This window comes from Lygodium microphyllum, chromosome 3, assembly GCF_053477565.2.
Source record: "Lygodium microphyllum isolate KBCC chromosome 3, Lygodium_microphyllum_v1.1.10, whole genome shotgun sequence".
NCBI lineage: Eukaryota > Viridiplantae > Streptophyta > Polypodiopsida > Schizaeales > Lygodiaceae > Lygodium > Lygodium microphyllum.
Genome location: NC_141137.1, coordinates 69,557,326 through 69,572,335, shown reverse-complemented (window position 1 = coordinate 69,572,335; position 15,010 = coordinate 69,557,326). Strand labels below are relative to the sequence as shown.

The window sequence follows — 15,010 nt, the reverse complement described above, 5'->3', positions numbered from 1 at the left end:
TAGGAGGAGCCGAGAGCTCCCGCACAGCCAGTTGGACAGCCTACAGCTGCAGCAGATGCTCATGGTCATGGTATTGGACAGGCAACTGGGCAGGCAGCAGAGCTTGCCGTGAGACAGTCTACTAGAGACAGACGTCCACCTGATAGATTTCAGCCCTCGATGCATTATGTCTTGGTTACAGATGCTGGAGAGCCTTTCACCTATGATGAGGCTATGCGCAGGGGTGACAGTCACTCCTGGGAGAGGGCTATGCACTCTGAGATAGACTCCCTGCATAAGAATGACACTTGGGATTTGGTTTACTTGCCTACGGGCAAGAAGGCTTTGCCATGCAAGTGGGTGTACAAGCTAAAAAGTACCCCTGGACATCCCAAGCCGGCATACAAGGCTAGATTGGTAGCAAAGGGTTTTAACTAGGAGCATGGTGTGGACTTTGACGAGGTCTTTTCTCCTGTGGTTAAGATGACCATCCTGCACTTAGTCTTGGATTTGGTTGCTCAGCTTGACTTGGATTTATACCGGATGGATGTCAAGACGGCTTTCTTACATGTGATTTGCATGATGAGATTTATATGGAGCAGCCTAAGGGCTTTGCAGAACCTGACAGGCAACACCTAGTGTGCAAATTAAAGAAAAGTCTTTATGGCTTGAAACAGGCACCTAGGGAGTGGTATCATAAGTTTGATGCCTTTATGCAGTCACAGGGCTACAGCCGGAGTGCTATGGATCCGTGTCTTTACAGAAGAAAGCCCGTGATGGTTCTTTATTGATTTTGATACTCTATGTGGATGATATGCTGATAGCAGGGAAAGCTCATAATGAGCTAGATGCTCTTAAGGCTCAGCTCAAGAAGAGCTTTGAGATGAAAGATCTGGGACAGGCCGCTCACATACTTGGTATGCGCATTAGACGCGACAGGCATCAGGGACTCCTCTACTTGTCACAAAGGGAATACATTCATAAAGTCCTTGAGCACTTCCGCATGCAGGACGTAAAGCCTATTGGCTGTCCATTGCCTTCTTATGTGAAGGTATCACACGCTGATTGTCCGCAAACAAATGAGCAGAGGGCCAAGATGGCCAAGATTCCCTATGCATCCGCAGTGGGCAGTCTTATGTATACCATGATAGCCACTCGTCCAGATATTGTCTTTATAGTTGGTGTTGTGGCACGCTATATGGCTACACCTGGCAAGAAGCATTGGGATGCCGTGAAGGGTATCATGAGGTACCTGAAGGGCACTGCAAATATATGCATATGCTATGGCAGCCAGGATACAGGAGTCGTGGGGTACACTGACTCTGATTATGCAGGACATGCAGATAGTAGAAAGTCCACTTCCAGCTATGTATTCACCTATGCTGGAGGTGCTATTTCTTGGATGTCCAGGGTGCAAAAATGCACGGCCCTTTCTACTACAGAGGCCGAGTATGTTGCAGCCACTGAGACTTGCAAGGAGGCCATTTGGTTGGGTCGTTTAGTTGCTAACCTTGGTATTGATGCTATCCCTACACTGCATTCGGATTCTATGAGTGCTATTCAGCTAGCCAAGAATCCGGTCTTCCATGCGAAGACGAAACACATTGAGGTGAGGTATCACTTCATACGTGGGGTCGTTGAGGACAAGTATGTTGATCTTGTCAAGATCTCGATTGACCAGAATCCTGCAGATCTGCTCACGAAAAGCCTCTCTACAGAGCGCTTTGCCTTCCTCAGGAGGTTGATGGGCGTGGGATGAGATGACGTCTTTCCTCATCCTGTTTTACATGTGTACATGTTGTACTGTCTTTTTTCTTTTTCTTTTCACTCCTCACTGGGGCAGATTCACCTTTAAGAGGGAGGTTGTTGGGAGTAAAGGCGCCTCTGCCTAGCCGCCCGTGTATTACTACACTGACAGTCACCGCCACTGCACACTGCAGGTGGCGGGTGCCCGTCACAGTCACTTTATTCTTTATTCTTTTAGTGACAGTTTGAATAAAGGAAGGCCCAGTCACATATTGTGACTGTTGGAGTTCCCATTTCTAGTCTCTCCCTTTCTTGCTCTTGCTCTCCCGCCATAGCTCTCGAGTCCAACCTTCGATCCGTCACTCCCTTTCAAGGGGATGACCGCCTAAAAGGGATTTAGGATTTTGTATATAAAGTTGAAAAGTGAATGAGAAGCTCATTCTTGTGTATGGCCAAAAGTGGCTCTCTTCCTCTTCTTCTTGTTCTTATTCTTAGTTGCTTGAGCTTATGCTTGAGAGAGGGAGTGTGAGGTGTGAGGGAGTGAGTGTGTGAGGGCGAGGGACCGGGGAGGAGAAGCTCTCCATCTTCTCCTCTCTTCTTCTCTTCTCTTCTCTTCTCTTGTCTTGCTCACAGCTATGGAGCTTGGCGTGTGGAGCTTGAGGATGGAGCTTGCTTGAAGCTTGCACTTGGATCGTGGAGCTACCGGAGTGCGCGGGAGAGGAGATAACTTGATCGGCATGGAGGTAAGCTCACTACACCCGTAGATATGGATGGTGTGTCGGCTATGTGAGAGGTAGTCATTAGTGCTCGGCTTGGAACGCTTGAAGCAATAAGCGGTCCGTGGGTCTTGGCGGTTGAGAGAAAGCTCCCACAAGCATGATGTCTCCTTATAGCTCCACCTCTAAGTCTCAAGCCTACCTCTATTGCCAAATCATCTCTTGTAGCAACATGGTTCCTTTGTGGGTCTTCTTCATGTCTTATAAGGGTCTTCTTTTCTCAATGGATGTCCTTGAACCACAACTCCTTGTATGAATCTTCAAGTCAATAACAAAGCTCAGGTCATCTTGGTTGATACAACTTCGTATCATCTTGGCTTATACTACCACTCTCTCCTATCGAGCTTCACCTCCTTCACTACTTGGTTAGCACATTAGGATCAACTTCGTGTTCCATCAATATCTCTATGATCATGAGCTCACTCCCCTATCAAGCAAGGCAACTCCATGTTAATCGCCCTGATGCCAAGCATCATGAACCTTCAAAAAATACAAGTGAAAACCTAGAAAATGGTACAAATAGGCATAGCAAAAAGAGACATAAAGGGTCTTAATAAGGAATCTTATATTATCCATAAGAAAAGTGCAACACATAGGCACACCTCCAAACTACCCCCTCATGACACACGTGTTTACCATGCAGAGTGGAGACCACTTGTAGAGTGCCTCATTTGAGCATGCACTACCTTCATATAGGTGTTGTGACAAACCACTCATGGGTCCATCTTGGGGCAAGGGTGACCTACCCCAATGAGCATGCCTCATGAGGTATAACCCAACACAGTCCCAATGGCACACAAAAGCGTATCACATGGCATAGAATACAACAAGTGAGCAGGGACTAAGAAACAAGGGCCCTTCCTGGGGACCGAATATATGTATTCCAAAGGCAAAGAGTGCATACAAAGCAACTGGGGTGCCAGAGGAACTTGGTTGCAGGTGAGTAAGGAGGTATCACAACCCTTTCGTCAGGACTCAACATTATGGGCGAGGGACAAGCTCATAGAGAGGCTCATATCTCTCATATACACCTCCCCTTGGAGAGAATGTCCTCGTCGAGTTCCAAAACCATAATTCAAGGCCCAAGGAGTGGTTGTATGAGTTAGAATCCAAATTTTGGGGACCTTAACATGACTCACTATCAAGTGAGTACCTCATTGGATCTTTCCTATCGTAAATTTAATTTATCTACCCGCTAGACTCCTAAGTACAAAACTTCGAGGGTCTTTGCCGACTCGCTATCAAGCCGACGAGGATGCCCGCTAGGTGCCATGCTCACTGACTCAATTACAAGTGTGGAACATGGTCTTTCAAGACTACAATGACGCACCACCCACTAACTCAATTTACAACTATGGAGCGGCATGAGCACAAGTTGACTACAATTACTTGACGTTATTGTGCACTTCAATTCGTCCACATGCTGATCATATTTACAAGCACAAATTGGAGGGTAACCTAGTTAAGACAAGTCATGCACACTTGCCCCAACACATGGCCTAACAGCATGAGTGTGCAGAAACTGCCAACGGACTAGGAATTAAGGCAAGAAGCTCAACACGGAGCATGCCATGCCTAGAAGGCAAGGGCCCAAAGGGTGGCACCTTGCAAGAGGAGGCCCAACTTGGCCAAATCTATCAATCTGCGTCAAAGGTAGGAGAGAGCATTTGACTTCGCTGGAGTGGCCACATCCCTCCACCTATTTGAGGCAACATTTAACCACTAGAGGGTAGCCACATGCCTCACAATCCAAGAGGTGCATCTTGAGTAAGCACCTCCCCTTGAAGAAAGTTGGACCTTAGTTGCTCGGGTCTTCACTTTGGTTCCACGAGTTGTCTCCTAAAAGGGGCCATACCATCGTCTTGCGAAGTTGGCATGCCTCCTTGTGCATAAGGCACAATCCCAGCACTTCACACCATCCATGTTCTTCTACTTGGACCTTTCAGTCACGGGAGCACCTGAGACAAGAACATGCCAAGGAGCACATGATGTTGATGCATCTCTTTGCACACCATGCTAGGTCCATTGCACTCATGGCAAGTATCCTTCACCGCTTTGAAGCACGCTTGGAAGAGAATCAAGGAAGGTCTTCCTACTTGGACTAGAGAGTTGGAGCACCTAAACAAAGCATGGCAACTTGACGAGTTGCATCAAATCGCTGCACCTACAAAGCAAGGGTTATCTCCCTTGCAATCAAAACTAGTGGGCCTCTATAACCCAGATATAGCTTTATCATGCACAAGTTAAGTAGGCAACCCTTCAGCAAATCATTCCATGATGTGCCTACATGTATGTTGAGGCCCTTGATGCCTGAATCAAGCTTTAAGGCACGAGATGTGTCTAGGTCAATCAAATGCATAGCATCAGATCACCTAGCTTGCATGGCACATGCCATTACCTACGACGTGAGTATTTTGACTTGGCCCTCAACAACTGCATGATACATGAAGGCACGCGAGGTTGGGTGTGAGTAGGTGTTGCAACCCACGCTCGTTTGGGACCTTGGCATGTCTTGTCTGTTTGAGGGGCACATGCGCAGGCTAAGTCTTTACACCTAGCTCATTCCAACTTGGCTTGCTCCATGACGAGTTGAATCCATCGTGAGTGACCTAGAGGTGAAGCCTCCTTGGAACCAACTTGGTTTGATCATATAGCCAACCAACTACCTTAATCTCACCAAGAAGTTTACACCCTTTTGGATCAAAGACCAAAATGGGCTTGAACGCACAAGTGGGCTTTAAAGGAAAAGAAATCTCTTCAAAATTCACCTTCATGGTATGGATTCATCCCATAACTCAACCATTTGGGATCTATTCACCATGATCAATCCACAAGAGAGGCACCCCAACATATGCCTCAGCTTTGTTGTATAACTTTGGCTCCTTTCTTTCTTCTACATTGATCGTTCCTCTAATCTCCCGACACATAAGATTGCTAGATGACCTTTAGTTGCATTGGGGGGGAGTGTGGGGGGTGGGGGTTGGTTTCTTTATACTTGTGGCTCTGCGAGTCTTCTTTTGGGTGACTCTAATCCAATTCACCATGGCAAGTGGCCGTTTCTTTATCCTCCTAGCTCAAGGAATTCTTCATCTCTGCGATGTGCGCTCCTATCTCGAGAAAGATGACCATTTGTTTATCCTCCCACATTGAGGAGTTTGCTAGGTATCCTTCATTTGCATACTCGTTTCTTTATCCTCCCAACGCAAGGAGTCTTCATGACAACTATCCATATCGTAGCAAGGGACCATTTCTTTATACTCCTCGCACAAGGAGTTTGCACAAGTATCCTCATCATGAAAGATGGTTGTTTCTCCAAGAGTCTTCACGGGTAACTACATTGGGGTAGGCCATTTCTTTACCCTCCCAACTCAAGGAGTCTTATTCCCCTTCCGAGTCAAGAGAAAAAATTATTTTATCATGGACCTCATAACCACGTGTCCACTCTCCACTTGAAGGTTGGGGCAAACCAACAATGTCACCAAAGAAATGGTCACAAGAGTTCAAAATCGACTCCATGCCACAGAGGGGGTCACCTCCACGAGAGCTCCAACACAACAACCCCTTGCAAACCAATTCACCAGAAGCCGGGGTCTCATCCCATCTCTTCATAACCATGACCCTTGCAACCTCAATGGAAAAGGTAGGGGCACTTCACCCGTCTTCATCATCATCACATGACTTCGCAAAGTCATCTTCAGAGTAATTGGAGTAGCTCTCACTAGAGCTCGAACTCAGCTTAGTGCAATAGGGGATGGCACACCTTGGCAACTCCACAAGGGAAGCCAAGGCCGATCTGGTCACGTGCTCTTCATCACTTGGATGGGGCTAGTATTTCTTAGTCGCGAGGCCCAACATGGCACCAACCACAATCTCCACACCATAGTCCTTAGCAAGCCCTTACTTGAGGGTACTTTCATGTTCCAGGATATCCCAATTGCTTACTTCAACAAGTTGGTCACTACATTTTCCAATCTGAGCATTGACAACTTTTAAGCTATCCTTTATCCACACAAAGTCACTTTGGACCCATTTGATACATCAATCCACTTTTGACAACACCCTAACAAGGGGCTTTTCATTGACTTTGAGCAGATCCACCTTGTTTTGCCAATATCCCCTTCCATTCATTTCCATGCACATGTGATCTACAAGGAGTTGCCTTTTTTCGACATACATCCCTTCAATCTCGTCTTTCAGCTTTGCAGCAGGTGACTCTCACAAGGGTTGTTTTCCTTCGACCAAGCTCACACCCTCCCAAGGGCTTAGTGTGCTCCCACCAAGAAGTTTGCTCTAGTACCAAGTGCGATGAACCACCCATGGGTCTATCTTGGGGCAAGAGTGACCCGCCTCATGAAACACACTTCATGAGGTATCCCCCAACACTCCACTATCCCAACGACACACGGAAGTGTATCACAGCACGGCACAAAATGCAACAAGTGAGCAAGGGCTAAAAAATGAGGACCCTCCTTGGGGACCAAATATATATATTCCAAAGGCAAACAGTGTGAACAAAGCAACCAAGGCACAAGAGGGACTTGGTTGCATGTGAGGGAGGAGGTATCACAACCCTTCCTTCACGACTCAACATTGCAGGTCAGGGAGAGGCTCATAAAGAGGCTCATACCCTTCATAGATGCATTTGGCTCCAGCACCAAAGCTCACCCACAAAGCCCCCAATGGGAAGGGAGGAGCATCCTAACTAGGAGTGAGGAAACATGTGCTTTGGATTTGCTTTTTCTCAACCACCAACTTAACATAGGGCCATACAAGATAAATATTAACTTATTTGTTTTGTTTTCGGGTTTTGGCGCAAGCACCCACACCTACCATCCCCCCTACCCCTTGCCCAACCTTTTTCTATTTCTTTTTTTTTTTAACACTCACCCTATCCTCATTCCCCTTGTCCTTCCATGCCCTCCCAACTGCCCCTCACCCTGCCTTGCCCTTCCAACTCCCCCTTGCTCTAACCTTCCTCTCTTTCACCTTGAGAGCCAAATTTATTGCAAAAGACAAGCATACGAAGATGATAAGAGACCAAATAGGGTCAGCTGAGAAAACAATCAAAGCAACCTATCCACTTGTTAGTGTGGCTTCCTTCATAGAGTAAGACTTCCGTCTTCATTGCTCCCCCTGTTCTGAATTACCAGAGATAAAGCATGGAGTTCTTGCCAGTTGCCTTAGTAAAGGTAAGTATCAGGACCATGCTCTACAGTGTCATTGCCTGATCCTTCGTTAAATGCAAAATCATAGACAGCAGAGAGTGATATAAGATAAGAAAGTAAATGCTTTGTAATTGAACTGCAAAGACTCTCCTTACATCACTTCAAATTTTCAAATTGGTAGGCCACTTAGTCCAGACTCTCATCAATGACGTGAAACTGCTGGAACATGATAGTCATTTGGTCGGCCACTTAGTCCACAATCTCATCAATAGTGAGACTTGAATAGTAAAATCAGATTTTCATGTTATCCTCCATTTGTAAAACTAGACTTGAAACAAGCAAGAACTAGACAATTGATTATAAAGGGAGACCATATATGAACATCTTCAAAAGGATGCCTCAAGTGACAAAAAGAAATAGCACTCAACATAAGGACAGTCTCTTGGCTCAGACAATTGAAGACGCATTTTGCTGAGCAGCAACCTCAGCTTCAGCTGCTTTTTTCGCCGCCCATGCTCGAGCTCGCTCACCAGCTTCTTTCCATCGTTTGTGCCGTGCTGCCAATTTCCTTTTTCTTGCTGCTTTACAAGACCTGATACTTTTTCGAACCTCCGCCTGTCACTCAAGATACTGAAGCATTAATACATTTGTATAAAAGCTTGCCCTCATTCTTGACCTAAGTACACAAAACTAGAAAAAATAAAGTGTGTTTCAATGTTGAGATTATGCCAGTGACTACACGGTTACCAATTAAATCATTGATGTCCTCTTAAATCTCTAGCTTTCCATGTTATCATATAATGCAAGCACAGATTGGTGTGCATCATCTGTAATAACTGCATGCTTTTGACTTCAATAATTTGCCTTTTTTTGATTGGAAAAACGTGTACACATGCCCTGCTTTAAAATGAAGAAATCCATCCATCACGAATCTAAGTGTCAAGGCACCATTCTAGTCTAGTAGGGATTATGCTTACTGCTCGGAAAGCATGCCGTTGCTCCATACGCTTCTTGTGCTTCCGGTTTTTTACACTTCCCTTGTTAGGTTGTGAGACAGGACATGGCTCATCATCTCCAACTTTTATCCATACATACGGGTCTGAAATTAAACAGATCTTGATGTTATGTAGCATAAGAAGTTCCATCCAGCCAAATATTATACAGCAATGCATACCTATGATTTGTTTGATTTACATGTTATGATTGGACCTAACACAGTAAATAGATCAAAACTAAACAAGGCTCAAGCACACAATAGAACCCATTCTATACAGGTACCAAGCTAAATTATACAAGTTACACATGTGCAATAGGATGTAGGACTTGTCATTAGAAAAACACAAGGATTAAAATTTCAGGGCAACAAAGGCAGGAGATGGTGGTAGCATTAAACTCACCAAGGCATGAGCATAAGAGGCAGTAAGGTAAGCAGCTGAAGATGGCAACCATAAACTAGACGATCAGTGGGATTGATGCGTTTCCCAGAAACAAAGATCCTCTGCTGTACTCCATTCAATTTCTTTGGAAGGACCTTGCATGTTAAATATAAAATGATAATGTATTACTAAGAGAAACAAGAGGAGAACTTCATTATATTTCTAGCTGAAGTAGAGTGAAGTCCCACTGCAGGTCATGGACAAGACTTGACTTGAGCCAGGATACGCTAGAGGCGTTGATGCACCAGCTTGATGAAATACTCGATGCTATTGGAAGTGCAGTAGGCTCGAGAGGTTGGGAGAAAAAGGAGTGTGTATACAATATCACAAGATCATGAACTTCATAACAAGACAATGTAAAGCATAAACAAGAGCAATGAGGACAAATCAAAAGCAACTCAATGATGTAACCACACAACAATTACCTTGCAATGAACCGCCGAGTACACACAAAAGAAGCTGGAGCCATGAGTGAAGCATGACCCAAGAGTGTGTGAATGAGTGTAGCATCATCTATGCAGTGCGCCAAATAGAGTGCATAAAAGTAAGCTAAAAATGGTACAAGACACTAGAGAGTCAAGATAGACAACAGTATAGACTAGCATATATATTTCTAACACCCCTTCTCGGTACTCAATAAATGCTATGATTGAGTGTGGAAGTTAATTTCTCTATATATAAGGCAAGTAGAAAGAATCAGATATGATACCGTGAAAGCCACTTCTTGGAGAGGCGATCTGCTTGGTGTTTTTGTTGGAAGTGGATTTTGGATAGAAGGTTAGAGCTCTAAATGTGGTCCTCATTCAACTCTATGAGATTCTCTAGTCATAGTAACTAGTCCAAGTAAGAGCTACTCAAAGCTCCAACAAGACTCTATCCAACGGTCTTGACAACTATATGGGGTATCTACATGGCAACACATGAGAGGGAAGCAACGGTGGGATGTGTAGTCCAAGCTATGAGAGTGTAAGAGGGAAAGAGAGAGAGGAAACACAAAAGAGGTTCTTATGGGTACTTAATTACCCTTATTCTTCACCTATATATGATTGTATAGTGTATAGTAGTGGAATGGGTGCTTGCTCTCAAGCTTTGGCCATTGGCCTTTATCCCAAACACCTCCCACTTAAAGGCCAATGTGCCTTTAAAGTTTAAAGAAAATAAAACATTGAAGATACTATCCAATACCCATCAACACTCTATAATATGCAAAGCGCTCAAAAGAAAACTCCTCATGAGAAGATCTACAAGATTGTCATCCATATGAATCTTGACAAGCTCAATCCACTTGTCCTTGAGCACCTCCTCGATGAAGTGATACTTCACTTCAATGTGCTTTGTCTTGGAATGAAAATTGGATGGCACTCTGAGTATAACTGTAATGTCCCCCCCGTGCCTCCCCCCATGAGAAACCCCCCCCCCCCCAACCTTCAAAATTTTTAAATTTTTTTGAAATTTTTTTTACTCTCCCTCTCTCTTCCCCTGCCATGTGCATGGCGGGGAGAGAGAGAGAGAGAGAGAGAGAGAGAGAGAGAGAGAGTGAGTGAGTGAGTAAGAGGTAGAGAAGGGGGGGGCATGCAACCCCCCCCAGATGGCCGGTGGCGCCGTCTCCTTCCCCCCTTACCACCTCCCCCCACCTTAAAAGGCGGCACACTCCCCCCCCCCCCCCCGTCATTCTGGACAGCCTCCCCCCCTGAAGTCTTGAGGCAGCAAGTCCTCCCCCCTCCGTCTGGACACAGTGCCCCCCCCCCCTCGTGATTACAGCGCCCCCCTCCATGTTGGCAAGCAGCGGCCCCTGTCGTCTTGGTCAACAGCGCGTCCCCTCCCTCGGCTCGAAAACAAACCCCCCCCCCCCCCCCGGGTGACCTCCAGCAGACGCCCCCCCTGGCCGTGAGAGAGAGAGAGAGAGAGAGAGAGAGAGAGAGAGAGAGAGAGAGAGAGAGAGAGGCAGAGAAGAAGAAGGAGAAGAAGAAGAAGAAGAAGAAGGAGAAGGAGAAGAAGAGAGAAGAGAGGGGGAGAGAGAGAGAGAGAGAGAGAGAGAGAGAAGAAGAAGAAGAAGAAGAAGAAGAAGAAGAAGAAGAAGAGGGAGAGAGGGAAGGAGAAGAAGAGGAAGGAGGGAGAGAGAGAAGGAGAAGAAGAGAAGGAGAAGAGGAGAAGAAGAAGAAGAAGAAGAAGAAGAAGGGGGAGAGAAAGAAGGAGAAGAAGAGGGAGAGAGAGGAGAAAGGAGGAGGAGAAGAGGAAGAGAGAGAAGGAGAAGAAGAGAAGAAGAAGAAGAAGAAGAAGAAGAAGGAGAACAAGAGTGGGAGAGAAAGAGAGAGGGAGAGAAGACTATGAGATGGAGAGGGTGAGATAGAAGGAAAACAAAATGGGGAGAGAGTAAAAGAAGAAGAAGAGTTATGCATATTTGAAGTCACATTGACTGGCCTTAGTACCACTTCCTTCTGCCAAGGCAAGAGCGGTCGATTTACCTCAAGGGTTGCAAGACCAAGAACGCACAAGGATGGCACCCAAGAGACGAGTTACAAGGAGCACAAGTGCTGAAGTTGCAAACGGAACTAGGAACATATCCAATGCAAGCGAAGACATGAATACCACCAACCCTCCGGCAACTATAGCTCATATCCAGGTTGTACCAAGATTTAGATTCTTCTCACGCATCTTGAATTCTTAAATGGAGGTAGAATTGCATGTATTCGCCATTAAAGGGCTTAAGATGGGTTGATCTTCTACCCTAAATAGGTAGCCATGATTAATAAAGGTCAAGGTGAAATCACATAGATCATTAAAAAGATCTAGAAGATAACCCTTAAAGTTGTTCCTTGAGCAACCCTAGATCCCAAGGGGGAGAGTAAACCCTAGGGAGGCAGTATATCAAGACTGAAAATGATTTAAGTAGGGATAAGCTAAATTCCAATGCAACGGTGGCTTAAGGGACTTGTTGAAATGGTTTACCATTGATGTTTCTAATGAGGATTGACCTTGTTTAAGATGGAAAAGAGGTTAGTAAGCAGAGTGGTTACTTGCTAGATTAGGAAAGGATGTTTTCCTAGTTAAAGGATGTTAAGCTGGTTATTTCAACTTGATTGTTCCCGAAAGGATACTTAAGGATTGGCTGTGGTTTTGGATGAATATCCAAGTGGTTATATTTTCATGGCGGGAACTGTAAGGATAAATTGCCATGGGAACAAAAGGGATGTTTTCCCTAGTAAATGTTATTAGGCTGGTTGCTTCAGCTGTGGATGATGTCCTAAAGGGATAATTAAGGAAGAATGGCGCTAGATACCCCCCGCGAACCGCCAAACCCTAACCAAGGGGGTTATGAATCCGCGCCGGGAATGTGGACCGAACCCGCCGCGAGAGGTCTCTCCGTGGAAATTACTTGGCGTAGGAGGATGCTTGGGTACCAAGGGGGGCTCTGGCCGTAAATCCCAATGCCTCCGGACCCTACATAAGAGTTCTACGTGACTCGAGATGGGATCTCGAGGCCTTGATACTAGTTACAAGGCAAAATCTTGGTAGGATAAACCTTCGGGTTTTTATTTCCGGGATACGGAATGATTATTTCTGCAGAGGCAGAAATGGACACTTGATTCTCTTGTATGGACGGGAGACAAACATTAATCTGAAGATAAGTTAAGAAAGTGTTTTATCTTGTTTTATCTTGTCTTAGTGTCTGTGCCCTAAATTACGTAAAGGAACCTGTGATTAACGAGTTAATTAAGGAAGCTGCTTTTATGTGTCAAACATAATGTGGTAGGTAATTAGATTACAAAAACAACCCCCGAGGAAAGCGTGGTGGATGTGACCGTCGGGTCCATCCTACAGCAGAGTGGTCTCGGTTAGCCGAGAGCTTTCCTCAAAGGAAATGTTAACGAGAAATATTAGGAAAAGTCGGACGATAACCTTAGATAATGTTGGTTAGAACCTTGATTCATACCATTTTAGGGAACCGGAATGAAACTATGCCCTACGGGCAGAGAGGTCGAGCGATGCATCCCCCTCGTTTCCCATTCTCTTTGAACCAAGTGCAGTATGAGTCTACTTTGGTCCAGTTGTATCCACGCAAAGTGGAGCGGCTGTCGACCGACACTAGAAGGCTGTTAGGTGAACCTGACTGCTAGAAACCCAGACTTCAGGTCGATCCTAGTGGGAATGGCCGGACACTTCCGCTCGGGGCAGACTCGGTAAGACCTAGATCGCAAACCCTGTGACATTCCTTGCGAGTGCCAGGCGAAGCTTTCTAGACACTCTTCCCGATGGGCTGCTAAGACGTGTCCCGCCATATGAGAGGCGGGCACGTTACAATAACAATGCAAAATGGGCATTGCAATATCCAAATCTACCACTAGATAAGTAAGCCCTATAGCTTCCTTGCATACCTCAGTGACTACAGCATATTCAACCTCAATGGTAGATAAGGCCGTACATAGGTGTAAACAAGAGACCTATGATACTGCATCTATTGTGAATGTGAGGACAAGACTTACTATAGACTTCCTAGAGTCCACATTTCTCACAAAATCAACATCTAGTGCCATTCAACTATCTCATGATACTCTTCCCTACTTCCCAATGTTTCTTGCCAAGATGCCCAAAACCTTCCCTACAAAATCAACATCTACATACCCAAGAATATGTGTATCCTTCCTTCTGAAGCATATGCACATAGCTCTAGTGCCATTCAAGTATCTCATATCTTCCTTGCATACCTCAGTGACTACAGCATATTCAACCTCAATGGTAGATAAGGCCGTACATAGGTGCAAACAAGAGACCTATGATACTACATCTATTGTGAATGTGAGGACAAGACTTACTATAGACTTCCTAGAGTCCACATTTCTCACAAAATCAACATCTAGTGCCATTCAACTATCTCATGATACTCTTCACTACTTCCCAATGTTTCTTGCCAAGGTGCCCAAAACCTTCCCTACAAAATCAACATCTACATACCCAAGAATATGTGTATCCTTCCTTCTGAAGCATATGCACATAGCTCTAGTGCCATTCAAGTATCTCATGATGCTATTCACCTCCCATGCCAAGGTTTGCCATAAACATTTTTACCACTCCCATTGCACAAGCAATGTTTGACAACCATAGCATATATCAAGCTACCAATAACCAATACATAAGATGCCTTGGCTATTTCAGCCTTCTACTCATCTAACTTAGGGCTACCTTCTTGACTAAGTTTCAAATATGAAGGCAATGAAACATTGATAGTCCTCTACACACACACACACACACACACACACACACACACACATATCAACACTCCAAACACTCAAGTACCTTTCCTCCCTTTGAATATCTTTCCAAATATAATCACCAAAGATCACACGATAACCACAATCATCTTGCTATCCAATACTTAACTTTTCTTAAGTCTGGTAAATGACGATTTTTAAGTACAAAAGAGGAACCATTAGTGAGTGATAAGTGCACAACTCCCACTCCAACAATGCCACAAGAAAAGTTATTCCCTAGACAGACACGTCTTTTTCTTCCAACATTATATACAACAAACCACTCCCTATGGGAAGTAACATGAAATGATACACTTGAATCAAGAATCCAAATTTCCACACATGTTATCATCTATAGTAACCAAGAATACATTCCTAGGTATAGAGATATATAGCATCTCACCATCATCACTACTTATGGTATTAACCCGCTCTATCTTTGCTTTCCATTTCTTCTCCTCCTTGCCATCATCATCTCTCTTTTGCTTCCTTTATCCTTGCTTTTCCACTTGAAATAGACCTTCTTGATATGATCTTTTTTATTGTAAACATAGCATTCCACATCTTTCCTCGTGCAAGACTTGCTCCTTTGAGCTCCCCCTATCACAAGATTTCCACCTTGCATAATTTCATTCAACCTCCCTCTAGCGGTAAGTGCA

General features: G+C 44.8%; 1 protein-coding gene across 1 annotated transcript in view; it reads right to left on the bottom strand.

Annotated features, from left to right (window-relative positions):
• Positions 1–7,781: 7,781 nt before the first annotated feature.
• The window catches only part of LOC148038469 (protein translocase subunit), a 32,558-nt gene continuing 25,329 nt past the window's right edge, over positions 7,782–15,010 (bottom strand). The window contains exons 2-3 of the mRNA XM_087672380.1: positions 8,644–8,765; positions 7,782–8,281 (exon numbers count right to left, since the gene is read on the bottom strand). Of these exons, the coding sequence (XP_087528506.1) occupies positions 8,114–8,281; positions 8,644–8,765 (290 nt within the window). The 3' untranslated portion in view covers positions 7,782–8,113. The remainder of the gene's footprint in view (positions 8,282–8,643; positions 8,766–15,010) is intronic.